This window comes from Heteronotia binoei, chromosome 17, assembly GCF_032191835.1.
Source record: "Heteronotia binoei isolate CCM8104 ecotype False Entrance Well chromosome 17, APGP_CSIRO_Hbin_v1, whole genome shotgun sequence".
In the NCBI taxonomy this organism is placed as follows: domain Eukaryota; kingdom Metazoa; phylum Chordata; class Lepidosauria; order Squamata; family Gekkonidae; genus Heteronotia; species Heteronotia binoei.
In genome coordinates, this window is record NC_083239.1 from 46,062,442 (window position 1) to 46,081,678 (window position 19,237).

Below are 19,237 nucleotides of genomic sequence, written 5' to 3' on the forward strand. Positions count from 1 at the left end.
AGCTGTGATGCAGAAGGAAGCAAGCGAGAGGGAGAAGGAAGCAGATGACAGCCAGTTGCTCGGGGCCTGATAGGAACCCTCCAGGGGCCTGACTCGGCCTTCCAACTGCATGTTTGACAGTCACCCCTGCTTTAAGCAAATTTGGCCACCCCTATCGCAGAGAAAGAAATCGACTGCAATTCTCGTCTGACCAGCGGGGGTCCCCGTGGAGCAGCCTAGCCTGCTGTTTGATCCAGTGCGGGGGAATCCCGTTCTGTTTTCCCTTCGTACAAACCCAACGTCACCTGCTCGTCCGTTCTAGGCAGCCCGGAGGCATTACTACCCCCCCTCCACCCCCAGAGGAGAACCGTATAGAGCGACTTCCTTTCTGCTGCGGGCAATTCCGGCTGAAAGAGCCTATTCCGTCTCACTTGTCTTTGCAGAATCTAGATTCAGTTTGGGGCTTTTTCGCCCTTCGCCCCTTCCTCTTAAGCGACTTTAACCGCTACCTAACAGGGTGAAACCTCACAGGTGAAGCTTCTGGCGTGAAGAGGACTCCCCCCCCCCCCCCTTTCTGGTTAGGAAGCTGTTTACAGTACAAGAGGGGAACGATCGAACTCCTTTACGCAGATCGGCGATCGCAGGCAGGCTTACTCGAGAGCAGGCCCGCTCCCTGATGCCACAGGGCCGGGATCGCGCTTGCAAAAGCTACAATCCCGAGCATGTCACTTCCTCCTAGCGGGGGGCTGCAGTAGCTTTCACAGTTCGTCGGCAGGCAGAATTCCAACAGGTGCGGCTCGCTCCGCGCTAGGGGCAGAGGTCCCTTACTGCGGCGGGACGCGGGAGAGGCCTTGCTGGGCCGATCCGTGTCCCAAAGCGATTTTGGGGAGTCCTCCGGAGCAAAAAGCGGCCCCGTGGCGCGGAGCGGTGAAGCAGCAGCACCGCAGTCCTGCGGTCTGAACTCTCTGCTCAAGACCTGAGTTCGATCCCGGCGGAAGCTGGATTCAGGTAGCCGGCCCAAGGTTGACTCAGCCTTCCCATCCTTCCGAGGTCGGTCAAATGAGTCCCCAGCTTGCTGGGGGGGGGGGGGGAGCGTAAAAGACTGGGGAAGGCAATGGCAAACCACCCCGTCAAAAGTCTGCCGTGAAAACGTTGTGAAAGCGACGTCACCCTAGGGTTGGAAACGACTGGTGCTTGCACAGGGGACCTTTCCTTTTTTCCCCCCCTCCGGAGCAAAGCTGGAAAGCGGGGAAAGAGTTAAACGTCTCCAGACTGCGCCCTCGCCCGGGGGAGGGGCCGCCGCACTCGGTGCCCTCCCTTCCTCCCTCCCTCCCTCTCGGGGGCGTTTTCCAAGCCGGCAAGAGGGGGTGGGGGGAAGAGAGTCCGGGAAAAGGGCAGCGGGAGAGCGCAGCGCCTCCCTTTCCCCCACGGCTGCAAGTTGGCCATGCGCCCAGGGCGCACCCGGCACGCTTGGCCATGCGCCTAGCGCGCACGGAGGAGCGGGTCTCCCCTCGCCTTTTGCGCTTGCCGGGGGAGGAGGAGGCGGAGCAGGAGGCGGAACTCCCCTCCCGGGGGAGGGCAGGCGAGGCCGGTAAGAGGCGTCTGTGAAAGTCCCTAGTATTCAGCTGAGCGCCCGGGGAAGTCCCGGCTTCCTTCCTCTGCTGCAGCGGGGAGAGAGCGAGCGAGGGAGGCACCGCTATTGCCCGCCTGGGAGTCACTCGTGGGCGCCCGCGGAGGCCGCAGCCTACCCAGCCGGGGGGGCGTTCGAGAGCTTCTACCTGATGATTTGGCCCTGGGGAAAGCTTGAGAAAGCGGGTGCGGTCGGGCTGGCGGTGACGCCGTTCCCAGGAATCTTTCTTGTCTCGCCACCGCCACTCTAGACGCAAAGGATCTCGGCGGTCCCGGGCGATTCGGCGGCGCTCTTGCCCCCCCTCCTCCCCCCCATCTCGGGAAAGGTGGACACCTCGGCTTCCCTGTGGCCCACGATGACGCCCCGCCCTCTGGCCACGCCCGGTGAAGAAAGAAGCCAGGTGTGACGGCCTGCATGGCGCTAGCGAGGTGATTCCCCGGGAAGAGGTTGGAAAAGGAACCGACAGACCCAAGCTCCCCTGCCCTTGGAGAGCGACGCCTGCCCTCCCGAGGAGGGAGCCAACTGGAGGTTACCAGCTGCCTGTTATCCAGGTAAGAGCCTTGCAGCTGGGGGACCTCCGGCGCCAGAAGGAAAACCAGGAGCCTCGATCCACCAAGATGATCCAGGGGTGAGTTTCCGGCTTGCTAGACCTGAGCCAGGTGGGCGCTGGAGACCTTCTACCTGCTGGCTGGGCCGCTTCCAGGACTTGGAGCATGGCGGGGGAGTCACCTGTGGACCTGCGCACCTGGCGGAAGGGAGAGGACCGAGGCCGAGGGGTCCCAGCCGATGGAGCTGCCCCCGAGGGCGGCAGGAGACAACCTTCGGAGGGGGAGGTCTCCTTGGGCAGCGGAGCCCCCGTGACCCCGGGCCAGAAGCCTACCTGGGAACCCGAAGGAGCCCAGACTTCCCCGACTCACCTGGCTCCCGGACCTGGCCTGTCTGGAGCGCGAACTGCGGTTTCCCCCCAAGCCGGGCTGGAAGGGGAAAAGATGGCCGAGACTTCTCTGCCCCTCAGAAAGCGCCGCTACGCCGTCCAGGAGGGCAATGGGGACGCCCAGGGGCCATTGGCTGGCAAGGTGCCCAAGACCGAGAATGGGGAAGGGAATCTGGACACCTGGGGGCCGCCCTGCAATGGCTACTGCCCCTCTTACGTCTCTGTCAGCTACCCCAGGTTGCCAGCTGCCTATTATCCAGGTAAGAGCCCTGCAGCTGGGGTCTTTCCCTACTCCGTGCCTGTCTGTGCCCAGCAGGAGGGAAGCCTTTTCGATTTTAGTGCCCGCTTCCTTCTCCTCCAATGCCTGGTGCTCCACACCAAGGTTGGAGCATCCTTTTGGACAGAGCCTTTTTTTGTAGCAGGAACTCCTTTGCCTATTAGGCCACACACTCCTGATGTTGCCATTCCACCCGGAGCTTCCAGAAGGCCCTGTACGAAGAGCCCTGTAAGCTCTTGGAGGATTGGCTACACCAGGGAGGTGTGGCCTAATAGGCAAAGGAGTTCCTGCTACATAAAAAAGCCCTGATTTTGGAGACCTGGGCCCTGCTTACTAGTCCAGGGTGCCAAGGAGAGGGGAAGGCTGACCTCTGTGTCCTGCTGTAAGACTTTGGGGGCGGGGGAATGATTCAGCCAGGGAAACACGAATTGCAGAGCGAAGCAGGGGGCTGCGAAGCGGGGAGATCCGAGCGCCAGGCCCACACAAAAGGGCACGCTGCGAGTGGAGAAGAGCATAAGCTGTGAGCCAGGAAGAAGTCCCCTTTTCCCAACCAGAAGTGTTCAAGATAGGCTGTAGTTTTCTGAAGCCGTAGAGGCCTCCCCCGCTGGGCGGTGGAAAACTGGACCGAGGTGAGATCGAGACGGGCAGCTGCGTTGGTCTGTCTGTGGCAGGAGAGAAAGAGCGTGAGTCCCGGACAGGGGTGACCAAACCTGCTTAACAGAGAGCCGCACAGAATAAACATCAGATGTTTGAGAGCCACAAGACATAAGTTGGGAGGGAGGGTAGGAAGGAAGGAGAGAGAGAGAAACTGGATTTATATCCCGCCCTATACTCTGAATCTCAGCGTCTCAGAGTGACTCGCAATCTCCTTTGCCTTCCTCATCCCACAACAAACACCCTGTGAGGTAGGCGGGACTGAGAGAGCTCTCCCAGAAGCTGCTCTTTCAAGGACAACAACTGGGAGAGCTCTGGCTGACCCAAGGCTAGTCCAGCAGGTGCAAGTGGAGGAGTGGGGAATCAAACCCAGTTCCCTGAGATAACAGTCCGCACGCTTAACCAGTACACCACGCTGGCTCTATTGGGCCACATAGAATAAACATCAGTTGTTTGCGAGTTGCAAGACATGAACATCAGATGTGGGAGGGAGGGAGGGGTGAAAAGAAAGCAACTTTAATGCATTCTCCAAACCACCAACTGGCTTGGGTTAGAGAAGTGATTCAAAGAGAGAAATGCCTTCTCCAAGCTGGCCAACAGGGTAGTGGGGGTTTCAGAAGCCACAAAATATGTATGAAAAAGTCACATGTGGCTCCCAAGCCAAAGTTTGGCCACCCCAGGTCCAAGAGCACCTTGAAGATGAACCCAATTTGTGGCAGGGGTGGAACTTTCGGGAATCGCTAAGCTCCTCCCCCGTCGCAGATTCTGTTAGTCTTTAAGGCGCTCCTGGATTCTTGCTAGGGTTGCCAGTTCTGTGTTGGGAAATACCTGGAGACGTTGGGAGTGGATCTGGGAGACGGCGAGGTTAGGGGAGGGGAGGGGCCTCAGCATGGTACAGTGCCCTAGAGCCCACCCTTTCAAGCAGTCTTTTCCTCTGAGGGAGCTGATCTCTGCCAGCTGGAGATCTGTTGCAAAAGCGGGAGATCTCCAGGCCCCACCTGGAGGCTGGCAACCCTAACTCAGTTGCAAAAGCGGGAGATCTCCAGGCCCCACCTGGAGGCTGGCAACCCTAACTCAGTTGCAAAAGCGGGAGATCTCCAGGCCCCACCTGGAGGCTGGCAACCCTAACTCAGTTGCAAAAGCGGGAGATCTCCAGGCCCTACCTGGAGGCTGGCAATCCTAACTTAGTTGCAAAAGCGGAAGATCTCCAGGACCCACCTGGAGGCTGGCAACCCTATCTCAAGTTGCAAAAGCGGGAGATCTCCAGGCCCCACCTGGAGGCTGGCAACCCTAACTCAGTTGCAAAAGCAGAAGATCTCCAGGCCCCACCTGGAGGCTGGCAATCCTAACTCAGTTGCAAGAGCGGGAGATCTCCAGGCCCCACCTGGAGGCTGGCAACCCTAGCTCAAGTTGCAAAAGCGGGAGATCTCCAGGCCCCACCTGGAGGCTGGCAACCCTAACTCAGTTGCAAAAGCGGAAGATCTCCAGGCCCCACCTGGAGGCTGGCAACCCTACTTGTTGCAAAAGCGGGACATCTCCCACAAAACACGCTCCCGTAAAGGCCTGTTGCTATTTTTACAGACCAACCAGGAGTTCAAAGAGACTCCAAAATTTTTGAGCCCAACAGAATTCTTTTCTCTAAAAGGAGGCCAGTTTGGATCGCCAAGCTGGCCGACAGGGCAGATTTGCGCTGCCCTGAAGGAGACATCAGTCTTGGACAAATTCAGGCCAAACGAATGCTGCTTGGCACGCCCAGGCTGCTATGGTTCGCTGGAAATGGCACTTGGAGATGGGTGGCTGTGATATTTACTTCTTCACTACTGTTGCCAGAAGCTGGTGTGCCTGCTGGAGGGGAGAGATTGGCTTCTTGGAACCCTTTCCGCTGAGCTAGCCAGCTGGGTCAGGCCACCCCAATCCGCTAAAGCAGGGATGGCCAACAGTAGCTCTCCAGATGTTTTTTGCCTACAATTCCCATCAACCCCAGCCAGCATGGCCAATGGCTGGCGCTGATGGCAGTTGTAGGCAAAAAACATCTGGAGAGCTACCGTTGGCCACCCCTGCGCAAAAGGACCTGCCGTGTTCTCGTGGAGATCCCTGCACAGCTGTTTTCAAACACCCACCCAGCCTTTTTTAAACCTCCACCCATCTCACCCGCCTTAGCCAGGCTGGACACATTAGATCGCCTGGCTTAATAAAAGAGTTCCATCCTAGTAAGGAGAGCAGTTGCCCTCCTCTCTGTTTTGCAAACTCCACGATCAGGGCTTTTGGTGTAGCGAGAGCCAGTGTGGTGTAGTGGTTAAATGTGCAGACTCTTTTCGGGGAGAGCCGGGTTTGATTCCCCACTCCTTCACTTTCAGCTGCTGGAATGGCCTTGGGTCAGCCGTAGCTCTTGTAGGAGCTGTCCTTGAAAGGGCAGCTTCTGTCAGAGCTCTTTCAGCCCCACCTACCTCACAGGGTGTTTGTTGCAGGGGAGGAAGATAAAAGGAGATTGTGAGCCACTCTGAGGTTTAGAGTATAGGGTGGGGTATAAATCCAATATCACCATCTTTTTTTGTAGAAAAAGCCCAGCAGGAGTTTCGCTATGCTGGGGAAGGCTGAAGCCATTGGGGAAGTGTTCAAAGATGCCTCCCTGCACCTTCTTTGGTATGCCAGATGGAGCCCTGGCCAGCCCAGGTGGAGGCTGCTCTTGTGTGCTTCTGCCCCCCCCAAAAGCCCTGTCCATTATTATGCATAGAGAGAGAGAGAGAGAACAAACAAACCCATATCTTGAGGGGTCATTAGAAGGCATCCCAGATGACCCCCTAAGAACATAAGAGAAGCCATGTTGGATCAGGCCAATGGCCCATCCAGTCCAACACTCTGTGTCACATGAGAACATAAGAGAAGCCATGTTGGATCAGGCCAAAGGCCCATCCAGTCCAACACTCTGTGTCACAGAAGAACAGAAGAGAAGCCATGTTGGATCAGGCCAGTGGCCCATCCAGTCCAACACTCTGTGTCACACAGTGGCCAAAAAACCCAGGTGCAATCAGGAGGTCCACCAGTGGGGCCAGGACACTAGAAGCCCTCCCACTGTTGCCCCCCCCTCCAAACACCAAGAAAACAGAGCATCACTTGTCCCAGACAGAGAGTTCCATCAATACGCTGTGGCTAATAGCCACTGATGGACCTCTGCTCCAGATGTTGATCCAATCCCCTCTTGAAGCTGGTTATGCTGCCACCACCTCCTGTGGCAGTGAATTCCACGTGTTAATCACCCTTTGGGTGAAAACAAACCCTTATCTTAAGGGGTTATTAGAAGGCATCCCAGATAACCCCTGCAAACGTTTGTAAAATTAGGGGAGGGATGGTGGCTCAGTGGTAGAGCATCTGCTTGGTAAGCAGAAGGCCCCAGGTTCAATCCTTGCCATTTCCAACTAAAAAGGGTCCGGGCAAACAGGCATGAAAAACTTCAGCTTGAGACCCTGGAGAGCTGCTGCCAAACTGAGTAGACAATACTGACTTTGATGGACCGAGGGTCTGATTCAGTAGACGGCAGCTTCATATGTTCATAAAATATGCTATTTTTCTGACTGCTTATTCTTGGTGGGATCCAGGAGGCAGCCTTTAAACCTTGCCCTGATTCCTTTGAATTGTTTACTTTCGCTCCCTAGGAAAGAGGGGGCCAACACTGAGAGGGATCCGCTCTTTCTTGGGGGAGGGGTCTCTCCTCGTTGCCTTTTATCGCCAGCCCCCCGCAGCGGGGAGGCGAAGGGGTGGGTGTGGAGGCTGGGTCTTTGGACACTGCCTTGACGTCTCCTCTTTCTCTTTCCTCAGGCCTGTCTGCTTCCTTCCTCGCCCCTGAGATGAGTCCTGTGCTGCACCCCATGGCGGCCCACCATCACCATCTGTTGGGGGTCCCCGCTCCTTATTCCCTGCTGTACCCGCTACAGGCACAACTCGCCCTGGATATTGCCACTGCAACCAAGCAAGATGAAGACGGAGACACGTAAGGGGGCGGGGCCTTGAGAGAGGGGAAAGCTAGCACCTCAACTCTATGGTGCTGGAAGAGAGCCCTTTGACGAAGCTGGGGGATATGCTGGGAAGAGTGGGTTGGTCCGGGCTGGTCAAAAGGTCGTCTTTACATGCTCAGCAGAGCTTTCTTTGTAGCAGGAACTTCTTTGCATATTAGGCCACACACCCCTGATGTAGCCAGTTCTCCCACAGCTTACAGTAGGCCCTGTACTAAGAGCCCTGTAAGCTCTTGAAGGATTGGCTACATCAGGGTGTGTGTGGCCTAATATGCAAAGGAGTTCCTGCTACAAAAAAAGACCCACATGCTGGTACTCGATAGTGCTCAGTCAGGGCTTTCTTTTTTGTAGCAGGAGCTCCTTTGCATATTAGGCCACACACCCCCTGATGTAGCCAGTCAGGAGTGGAATTCTAGCAGGAGCGCCTTTGCATATTAGGCCACCCCCCACCTGATGTAGCCAATCAGGGGTGGAATTCTAGCCGGAGTTCCTTTACATTATAGGCCACACCCCCCCTGATGTAGCCAATCAGGGATGGAATTCTAGCAGGAGCTCCTTTGCATATTAGGCCATACACCCCCTGATGTAGCCAATCCTCTAGCAACTTACAGGGCTCTTCTTGCAGGGCCTACTGTAAGCTTCAGGAGGATTGGCTACATCAGAGAGGTGTGGCCTAATATGCAAAGGAGTTCCTGCTACAAAAAAAGCCCTGCTCAAGGGCCCTTACAGAGGAGGGCAACCAGAATGATTCAGGGGTTGGGGTACCTTCCCTGGGAGGAAAGGCTGAAGATTCTGGTTTTTCCCCCCCCAAAGAGACAACTAAGGAGGAAACATGATAGAGATTTCTAAAATTATGCATGGGGTGGAGAGAGCAAACAAAGAGAACTTTTTTCTCTCTTTCCTAGGGCTGCCAAGTCCCCAGTCCGGGCAAGAGTTTCCCCACCCGGGAGGTTCCCAACCTGCCAGCCCACATTGGGCCAGCAGGAGGAACCTCCCCCTATGTTGCTGGTGCAATGACGTCACCCGGAAGTGACATCATCATGCCAGCGACGTCACGCAGCGACGGCTCTAGGCGATTCTGGGGAAACTATGGTTTTCCCAGATGCTCTAGCCATTTGGGAGGGAAAACTCTATGGTACAATAGTACATAGAGTTTTTCCCTCCCAAATGGCTAGAGGAGAGTCCCCCGCCTACCCTCTCCCCAAAGGCTAGAACTTGAGGGCATCCAAAGAAGTTGATGGGCAGGAGGTTCGGGACGGAGAAAAGGAAATACTGCTTTACACAGAGAGAGGGATTCAGATGTGGAATTTGCTGCCAGAGGATGTAGCGATGGCCACGGGAATAAACAGCTTCCAAAGGAGATTAGATAGATTCATGGAGATAAGTCTAGCAATGGCTATTAGCCATGGGGCCTGAGGGGAACCTCCACATTTAGAAGCACCAATCTTCTGAATCCCAGAGCCAGGAAGCAACCTCAGCGAAGGCCTTGACCGCTCTGCCCTGTTGTTGACCCTCCAGAGGAACTGGCTGGCCACTTTGTGAGGCAGGATGCTGGACTAGATGGACCACTGGTCTGACCCAGCAGGGCTCTTCTGATGTTCTTATGAAGGCCTCAGCCTCTCTGCCCTGTTGTTAGCCCTCCAAAGGAACTGGTTGGCCACTGTGTGAGGCAGGATGCTAGACTAGATGGACCACTGGTCTGACCCAGCAGGGCTCTTCTGATGTTCTTATGAAGGCCTCGGCCTCTCTGCCCTGTTGTTAGCCCTCCAAAGGTACTGGTTGGCCGCTATGTGAGGCAGGATGCTAGACTAGATGGACCACTGGTCTGACCCAGCAGGGCTCTTCTGATGTTCTTATGAAGGCCTCGGCCTCTCTACCCTTTTTTTGGCCCTCCAGAGGAACTGATTGGTCGCTGTGTGAGACAGGATGCTGGACTAGAGGAACCACTGGTTTGATCCAGCAGGGCTCTTCTGATGTTCTTATGAAGGCCTCGGCCTCTCCGCCCTGTTGTTAGCCCTCCAAAGGAACTAGTTGGCCACTGTGTGAGGCAGGATGCTGTACTAGAGGGACCATTGGTCTGACCCAGCAGGGCTCTTCTGATGTTCTTAGGAAGGCCTCGACCTCTATGCCCTGTTGTTGGCCCTCCTGAGGAACTGATTGGTCACTGTGTGAGACAGGATGCTGGACTGGATGGACCACTGGTCTGATCCGGCAGGGCTCTTCTGATGTTCTTAGGAAGGCCTCGACCTCTATGCCCTGTTGTTGGCCCTCCAGAGGAACTGGTTGGCCACTGTGTGAGGCAGGATGCTGGACTGGATGGACAACTGCTCTGATCCAGCAGGGCTCTTATGTTCTTATGAATTCAAGGGCCCACGTCCTTTGTCATTGGAAGCAAGACTGGGAATTGTAACATAGGCCAGATATTCTGAAACAACCGCATTGTGTTGGGTTAGCGCGTTTTCATGGACTGCAAATACTCTGCTCTTTGTCAGTTAAGCTCTGAACGTGTCTGGAACGTATAGACTTAACCTTTATACTGCGGGTCTGTCTGTTTTATTTAGTGCATTTTGATTCTCCAAGTAACTTGGGGGCTCGCCCTTTTATCCTCACTATCGACCCTGTGAAGTTGACTTAGGCGAAGACCCCACCAGCGCCGCGCGTTTTGTGGGATGTGGGGATTTCAGCCTAGATCTCCCCAGAAACTCTGTAACAAGCTAGCTCTTCTGTAACTCAGTAAGGAATATTCAGGCTCTGGAGTCTTGGGCAGATATAGGTCTCTCCTGACATCTGCTATCAGAGATCCTTTTAGCTGGAAATGCCAGAGATTGAACCTGAGACGTTCTGTGGACATAATAAAGAACTCGTGATCTGGCACTGAGCCATGGATCTTCCCTGCTGAGCCATGGGCATAGAGGTCTCTGTTCCCTGGATTCGAACCTGGGTCTCCCCTGCATTTCGGACAGACTCCTGTACGACATCTGTCACCGGCTTGGTTTTCTTCTTCACCTTGCGAGAGAGGAAATGAGAATCGGGCAGGGGAGTTTTCCAATGCAATTGCTGGTCACTAAATTTAGACCAGAGGAACTGGTCTTGGGAGGGAGGGAATCGCACCTGGAATTCGAAGAAGAAGATGAATTGCAGCTTTATACCCCGCCCTTCTCTCTGAATCAGAGACACAGCGGCTCACAATCTCCAATAACTCCTTCCCCCACAACAGACACCCTGTGAGGTGGGTGGGGCTGAGAGGACTCTGACAGAAGCTGCCCTTTCAAGGACAACTCCTACGAGAGCTATGGCTGACCCAAGGCCATTCCAGCAGCTGCAATCAGAGGAGTGGGGAATCAAACCCGGTTCTCCCAGATAAGAGTCTGCACACTTAACCACTACACCAAACTGGCTTTCAGTGCGATGCAATAGTCACCGAATTAAGGCAGGTTCCGATGGACTGGGGATTTCTTAGCTGCAGATCAATGGAGCCTGCATTTGCAGAAGCGAACTGCCTATGAATATATAATACAGAGGTGGTCAAAGTGCGGCCTGGGAGCCACATGCGGCTCTTTCACACATATTGCATGGCTCTTGAAGCCCCCACCACCCCGTTGGCCAGATCGGAGAAGGCATTTCTCTCTTTAAATCACTTATCCAAGCCAAACCAGCCAGCAGCTTGGAGAATGCATTTAAAGTTAAAGTTGCCTTCGTTCCCTCCCTTCCTCCAGCTGTTTGTTTCTCTCAAACATCCATTCATGTCTTGTGACTTTCAAACATCTGATGTTTATTCTGTGTGGCTCTTGTAGAGCCAGTGTAGTGTAGCGTCGTGGTTAAGTGTGCGGACTCTTATTTGGGAGAACCGGGTTTGATTCCCCACTCCTCCACTTGCACCTGCTGGAGTGGCCTTGGGTCAGCCATAGCTCTGGCAGAGGTTGGCCTTGAAAGGGCAGACTCTTATCTGGGAGAACCGGGTTTGATTCCCCACTCCTCCGTTTGCAGCTGCTGGAATGGCCTCGGCTCAGCCATAGCTCTGGCAGAGGTTGTTCTTGAAAGGGTAGCTGTTGTGAGAGACCTCTCCAGCCCCACCCACCTCACCGGGTGTCTGTTCTGTGGGAGGAAGGTAAAGGAGATGGTGAGTCGTTCTGAGACTCTGAGATTCGGAGTATAGGGCAGGATATAAATCCAACTTCTTCTTCTTCTTCCTCCTCCTCCTCTTCCGTTGAGCGAGTTTGACCTTGCCTGACATGAGTAGCCCAGGCTAACCTGGTTCCATCAGGTCTTGGAAGCTAAAAAGGGCTGGGCCTTGACCGCAGTTTAGAAGGGAGATTCCCAAGGAATACCAGGGTTGTGATGCAGAGGCAGGCAACGGCAAAGGCCCCTTAAACCCCTCTTGCCCTGAAAACCCCACGAGGTTGCTGTAAGCCAGCTGTGACTTGCTGGCAACTCTACATCATCTCGTGAGCTTCCAGGGCCCTGGTAGAGACAAAGGGCTTTGGACTCAATGAATCTGATGTCCAAAAATCCAGCACTTGTTCTGGAAACGAATATCCCTGTCAGGGTTTTTTTTGAGCAGGAATGCAGTTCCGGCTGGCTTGGTGACAGGGGGTGTGGCCTAATATGCAAATGAGTTCCTGCTGGGCTTTTCTCTGCAAAAAAGCCCCATGGAAAACAGTGGTGATGTCAGGAGGTGTGGCCTAGTGTGCAAATGTGTTCCTACTGGGCTTTTTTCTGCAAAAAAGGGCCCATGGAAAACAATGGCGGTGTCAGGGGGTGTGGCCTAATATGCAAATGAGTTCCTGCTGGGCTTTTCTCTGCAAAAAAGCCCCACGGAAAACAGTGGTGATGTCAGGAGATGTGGCCTAGTGTGCAAATGAGGTCCTACTGGGTTTTTTTCTGCAAAAAAAGGGCCCATGGAAAACAATGGCGGTGTCAGGGGGTGTGGCCTAATATGCAAATCAGTTCCTGCGGGGCTTTTCTCTGCAAAAAAGCCCCACGGAAAACAGTGGTGATGTCAGGAGATGTGGCCTAGTGTGCAAATGTGTTCCTACTGGGCTTTTTTCTGCAAAAAAGGGCCCATGGAAAACAATGGCGGTGTCGGGGTGTGGCCTAATATGCAAATGAGTTCCTGCTGGGCTTTTCTCTGCAAAAAAGCCCCACGGAAAACAGTGGTGATGTCAGGAGATGTGGCCTAGTGTGCAAATGAGGTCCTACTGGGCTTTTTTCTGCAAAAAAAGGGCCCATGGAAAACAATGGCGGTGTCAGGGGGTGTGGCCTAATATGCAAATGAGTTCCTGCTGGGCTTTTCTCTGCAAAAAAGCCCCACGGAAAACAGTGGTGATGTCAGGAGGTGTGGCCTAGTGTGCAAATGAGGTCCTACTGGGCTTTTTTCTGCAAAAAAAGGGCCCATGGAAAACAATGGTGGTGTCAGGGGGTGTGGCCTAATATGCAAATGAGTTCCTGCTGGGCTTTTCTCTGCAAAAAAGCCCCACGGAAAACAGTGGTGATGTCAGGAGATGTGGCCTAGTGTGCAAATGAGGTCCTACTGGGCTTTTTTCTGCAAAAAAGGGCCCATGGAAAACAATGGCGGTGTCAGGGGGTGTGGCCTAATATGCAAATGAGTTCCTGCTGGGATTTTCTCTCCCCCCCCAAAAAAGAAGCCCCGATCCCTGTGCATTTTCTAATCTTATTCTTTTTCTGGTGCCTTTTGCGAGGGGGAAAACAGCTTCCCTCCACACTCTGTTTTCACCCAGCTTCCTGCTTCTTTTTTGGCCGAGCCAACCGAAGCCGCAGGGGGAATCCCCACCCCACCCCGTCCCCGCTGCACCTCCCCTCCAGCTCCCCCTGCCGCTCCGCTCCAGCCGCTGACTTCCCCCCAGACGTCATTGTTTGCCGCTCTTACCCCTTTACTGGAAGGAGGCTCAGGGAAGAGGTGAAGAGTTGCCAGGACTGAGGGGGTTCAGGGGGGAGGACTTCCTGGCCCCCACCTCCCTCCCTCCTTGCCCATCTCCCTGAACTTTAGGGGAAGGGGTCCCACTTTGGGGATTTCTCTTGAAGCTTGCAGCCTGCGGAGAAAGCCAGCGACAAGTAGGGTGGCCGAGCCCGATTCAAGAAATACCTGGGGACCTTGGGGGTGGAGCCAGGAGACTTTGGGAGTGGAACCAGGAGCAAGGCTGCGACAAGCACAATTGAACGCCAAAGAGAGTTCTGGCCATCGCCTCGAAAGGGACCGCACGCCTTTGAAATGCCTTCCCTCCATTGGAATTAATGAAGGATAAGGGCACCTTCTTTAAGGGTCTCATAGAATTGGACCCCCCGGTCCCATCTTTTTGAAACTTGGAGGGTGTTTTGAAGAGAGGCACTGGATGCTGTGTCGAAAATTTGGTGCCTCTACCTCAAAAACAGCCTTCCAGAGCCCCAGATACCCACAGATCAATTCTCCATTATACTCTATGGAAATTGGTCTCCATAGGGAATAATGGAGCACCCAGCAGCTGTTTCCCTCCCCCCCACACACACTTTCTGAAGTGGAGGGAGGGCCTCCAAACTGGGGGATCCCCTGCCCCCACCTGGAAATTGGCAACCACAAAGGAGAAAACTTGGGGAGTTCTGACTTCTGGCCTCTGGCTGCAACCGCTGCTGTAAGACTGTGCTTGCAGCCCTGGAAGCCTCTGTCGTCATGAGCACTGCCTGGTTAGAAAGAAAGACAGGAAGCGACGGTCACGGTGATGCAGTGCGTGCGCTTACTGGAAGCCTTTGGCCCTGGGTCTCCTTCCTTTGGGTTGCGGGTTTGGCCCAGAGACGATAAGACGGTTTCGTTTTATTGTAAACGAAGAGCTCGCTTCTCGTGAAGCAGTTGGGAGCTGCACGGCAGCTTTTGAACCAGGGCGGGGTGGTGGGGGGGAGGAGAGAGAGAGAGATAGACAGGTGTGTGAGATAGGAGAGGGTGAGTTTAGCAAAGAGATAAGGTGGCGCACCCAAGATTGTGCCTTGGCTGTCCATGGAACAAGCTTGAATCCTTCTCACCCTTCCTCAACATACCCATGCCCCTTCAGTGGGGGGGGGGGGAATAATTGTTCTGATCTACCTTACAGGATTGTTGTACGGGTGACTGGAATATTACACTTGTGAAGCGGCCTTATGCTAAATCAGACCGTCTGGCCATCAAAGTCAGTCTTGTCTACTCAGACTGGCAGCGGCTCTCCAGGGTCTCAAGCTGAGGTCTTTCCCATCACCTCCTGCCGGGTCCTTTTAAGTGGAGGTGCCAGGGATTGAACCGGGGACCTTCTGCATGCCCAGCAGATGCTCTACTACTGAGCTACAGCCCCACTTCCTGGCTCTCCAGGGTCTCAGGCTGAGGTCTTTCCCATCCCCTCCTGCCTGGTCCTTTTTAACTGGAGATGGTGGGGATTGAACCAAGGACCTTCTGCATGCCAGGTAGATGCTGTGCAACTGAGCTATAGCCCCACTTCATGGCTCTCCAGGGTCCCAGACTGAGGTCTTTCCCATCACCACCTGGCTGGTACTTTTAACTGGAGATGGCGGGGATTGAACCGGGGACCTTCTGCATGCCAAGCAGAGGCTCTGCCACTGAGCTACAGCCCCACTTCATGACTCTTCAGGGCCTCAGGCTGAGGTCTTTCCCATCCCTTCCTGCCTGGTCCTTTTAACTGGCAATACTGAGGATTGAACCGGGGACCTTCTGCATGCCAAGCAGAGGCTCTGCCACTGAGCTACAGCCCCACTTCATGGCTCTCCAGGGTCTCAGGCTGAGGTCTTTCCCATCCCTTCCTGCCTGGTCCTTTTAACTGGCAATACTGAGGATTGAACCGGGGACCTTCTGCATGCCAAGCAGAGGCACTGCCACTAAGCTACAGCCCCACTTCGTGGCGCTCCAGGGTCTCAGGCTGAGGTCGTTCCCATCGCCTGGTCCTTTAACTGGAGATGATCGGGATATAATATAATGGCATACGTCAGTCATTTTCAGTTGGTCTTGGTCTTGTATGGGGTGGCTTTTATTGTTTTGATCAATCTTCTCCCAGCTAGCCATGTCTCAAAATGAACTGAACTGAAGCCGGTCACATTCTCTCAGCCCAACCTACCTTACAGGGTTGTTATGAGGATAAAATTGAAGAATGACTTTTGACTGCTTTGGGGTCTCTCCGGTGGGGAGAAAGCTGGGGCGAAAATGCGTTAAGCAATAAATTTCAGAGTTGGGGAGGAGGTGCGTGAGAGGCGCAAAAGGATTTTGGGTTTCTTTTTCCTGATGGTCCCTTTCTCTTTCCTCTCTCCTCTCCTAGGCCCCTCCACATTGCTGTGGTGCAGGAGAACTTGTCGGTGACTCGGCGGTTGGTGGCTCTCTTTCACCAGGGACAACGAGACTTGGACGCCTTCAATAACATGCGGCAGGTGAGCCTGAGCCCCTATCGCTGCAGTGTTCCTGGATGTCCCCAGCCTGGTGGGAGTTGAGCAGTTAGAAATGGCCCGGGGGGGGGGGCAGCAGAACAGTTCTTGCTGCCCCTCTGCCGGAGGAAGAAGAAGAATTGCAGATTTATATCCCGCCCTTCTCTCTGAATCAGAGACTCAGAGTGGCTTAGAATCTCCTTTTTCCTCTTCCACCACAACAGACACCCTGTGAGGTGGGTGGGGCTGAGAGAGCTTTCACAGAAGCTGCCTTTTCAAGGACAACTCCTACGAGAGCTATGGCTAACTCAAGGCCATTCTAGCAGCTGCAAGTGGAGGAGTGGGGAATCAAACCCGTTTCTCCCAGATAAGAGTCCGCGCACTTAACCACTACACCAAGCTGGAGGGTCTCTCTAACTCAGTGCTTCTCTTATGTTCTTATATGGAGCAAAGATTCATCAGTGGCTATTAGCTACAAGGTCTAGATCAGGGGTGTCAAACATGCAGCCCGGAGGCCAAATCAGGCCCCTGGAGGGCTTCTATCAGGCCCCCGAGCAACTTACTCTTGTCTGCTTCCTTCTCTTGTCTGCTTCCTTCTCCTTCTCTCTTGCTTCCTTCTGCATCTCAACTTGCTTTGCGAGGCTTGCTCAATTGCACAGGAGCTATGGAGCGAAACCTCGATTTTCTCCATTGGTTGAGGCTCCTCCCCCTCCTGGTCCCCTGGGGAGGGAGGGAAAGAGCCAGAATTTCCTTTGCCCAGTTCCCTGGATCCCACAAGAGAAATACAAAGAAAGAACCTTTAAGACCAACAAGTGCTAATGTTTTAGGCATGTTTTAAGGTTTGTTTTGTTAAAAAAGATCTTTAGTTGTGTTTGTCTATGTCCTTTAAACAGTTTATATCTCTGCTACCTATTGCTACCTAAGTGCATGGACTCTTACCTGAGAGAACCGGGTTTGGTTCCCCACTCTTCCACTTGCACCTGCCGGATTGGCCTTGGGTTAGCCATAGCTCTCGCAGAGGTTGTCCTTGAAAGGGCAGCTGCCGGGAGAGCCCTCTCAGCCCCACCCACCTCACAGGGTGTCTGTTGCGGGGTGGGAAGAATCTACAATTCTTCTTCTTCTTAAATAAATATACACAGCCTGGCTTGGCCCGGTCTCATTTATGTCAGATCCAGCCCTCATAACAAATGAATTCGACACCCAAAAAAAACAGGTGCCATCAGGAGACCCTTCTCTCTGATCCAACATGGCTTCTCTTATGTTCTTATGTGACACAGTGTTGGACTGCATGGGCCATTGACCTGATCCAACATGGCTTCTCTTATGTTCTTATGTGACACAGAGTGTTGGACTGGATGGGCCATTGGCCTGATCCAACATGGCTTCTCTTATGTTCTTATGTGACACAGAGTGTTGGACTGGATGGGCTACTGGCCTGATCCAACATGGCTTCTCTTATGTTCTTATGTGACACAGAGTGTTGGACTGGATGGGCTACTGGCCTGATCCAACATGGCTTCTCTTATGTTCTTATGTGACACAGAGTGTTGGACTGGATGTGCCATTGGCCTGATCCAACATGGCTTCTCTTATGTTCTTATGTGACACAGAGTGTTGGACTGGATGGGCCATTGGCCTGATCCAACTTGGCTTCTCTTATGTTCTTATGTGACACAGATTGTTGGACTGGATGGGCCATTGGCCTGATCCAACATGGCTTCTCTTATGTTCTTATGTGACACAGAGTGTTGGACTGGATGGGCCACTGGCCTGATCCAACATGGCTTCTCTTATGTTCTTATGTGACACAGAGTGTTGGACTGGATGGGCCATTGGCCTGATCCAACATGGCTTCTCGTATGCTCTTATGTTCTTAAACCCCATCTTGGCTCTGAGAAGCTGACCCAGAATTCCATGTAAGATAATCCAGAATGGGATCCAATAGATCCCTCCCCCCATGACCTGCAAACAAGGGAGTGTTGTTGAGAACAGAGGAGGCCACAGCAAGGCCTGATAGGTCGAACATCCTATTTGCAAGGAATGCACTCCTTACAGTGCTTTGCAGCATTCCCCTGGCTGTGCAGATGTCCTTGGGCAACTGCGTAGGAGTTCCAGGACCTGCCAGGCAATGGGCAAAGCGGTTCCACGAAGCACAGAAGCCTGCAAAAACCGCAGCTCCTTTTGGAAACCTGCCCAGTCCCTCCCACTGACTCTTGGAGCTGTGTAATTCCGCAACCTGACGCGAGTGCAGAATTGAGAGACGGCTGCTGAGTTCAGCACATGAAGAACCCTGGTTTGGCGTTCTTAAGAGCCAGCTTTCTCGCGGCTGGGAGCTCAGTCCTTGAAAGGGCGTGGGCGACGGCAAAAGCCATCTCAAGACGCCCAAGGGATGGCTAAAAAAAGATCTTTGGAGTTGGGAAGAAAGGAAGAGAGTGTTGGGAGAGGGGCCGTGCCCTGACCTGGATGGCCCAGGCAAGCCCGATCTTGGCAAATCTCAGAATTTAAGCAGGGCCGACTTTGGCAAGTAATTGGATGGGGGACCTCCAAAGAATACCCAGGCTGGGAGGCAGGGGCAGGCAACAGAAAGTCACCTCTCTGAATGTCTTCCATGCCCCGGTAGGAGCTGCCAGAGATTGCCATGACTTCCAGGCATGGGCACACACGCACACAGAGACACAAAATACAAAAATACACACACACACCCAAAAAAGAAAGTGACACACACAGAGACACAAAATGCAAAAATACACACTCACACCCAAAAAAGAAAGTAGCTGTGTTCAGGGCTGTCCCTAGACAAAATACAAAAATACACCCAAAAAAGAAAGTGAAAATACACCCAAAAAAGATGGGGGACCTCCAAAGAATACCCAGGCTGGGAGGCAGGGGCAGGCAACAGAAAGTCACCTCTCTGAATGTCTTCCATGCCCCGGTAGGAGCTGCCAGAGATTGCCATGACTTCCAGGCATGGGCACACACGCACACAGAGACACAAAATACAAAAATACACACACACACCCAAAAAAGAAAGTGACACACAGAGACACAAAATACAAAAATACACACACACACCCAAAAAAGAAAGTAGCTGTGTTCAGGGCTGTCCCTAGACTGCCTGGCACCCTAGGCAAAGCTCACGTCTGGTGCCCCGCCCGACACTGATGTCACTGAGTCACATGGCGAGGTGCCCAGTTTGGTGCCCCCAGAAGGCTGGCACTCTAGGCAGCTGCCTAGTTTGCCTAGTGGCAGGGTCTGCCCTGGCCGTGTTAGTTTGCAGTTGAAGAGCTAGATTCAAGTTTAGCAGCACCTTTAGGGACTGACTTCACATTCCTGGGATCTAAGATCACTGCAGATGGTGACTGTAG

General features: G+C 53.7%; 1 protein-coding gene across 1 annotated transcript in view; it reads left to right on the forward strand.

Annotated features, from left to right (window-relative positions):
• Window positions 1-2,322: 2,322 nt before the first annotated feature.
• The window catches only part of BCL3 (BCL3 transcription coactivator), a 46,119-nt gene continuing 29,204 nt past the window's right edge, over window positions 2,323-19,237 (forward strand). The window contains 3 exon segments of the mRNA XM_060257990.1: window positions 2,323-2,803; window positions 7,291-7,462; window positions 15,770-15,878. Of these exon segments, the coding sequence (XP_060113973.1) occupies window positions 2,323-2,803; window positions 7,291-7,462; window positions 15,770-15,878 (762 nt within the window).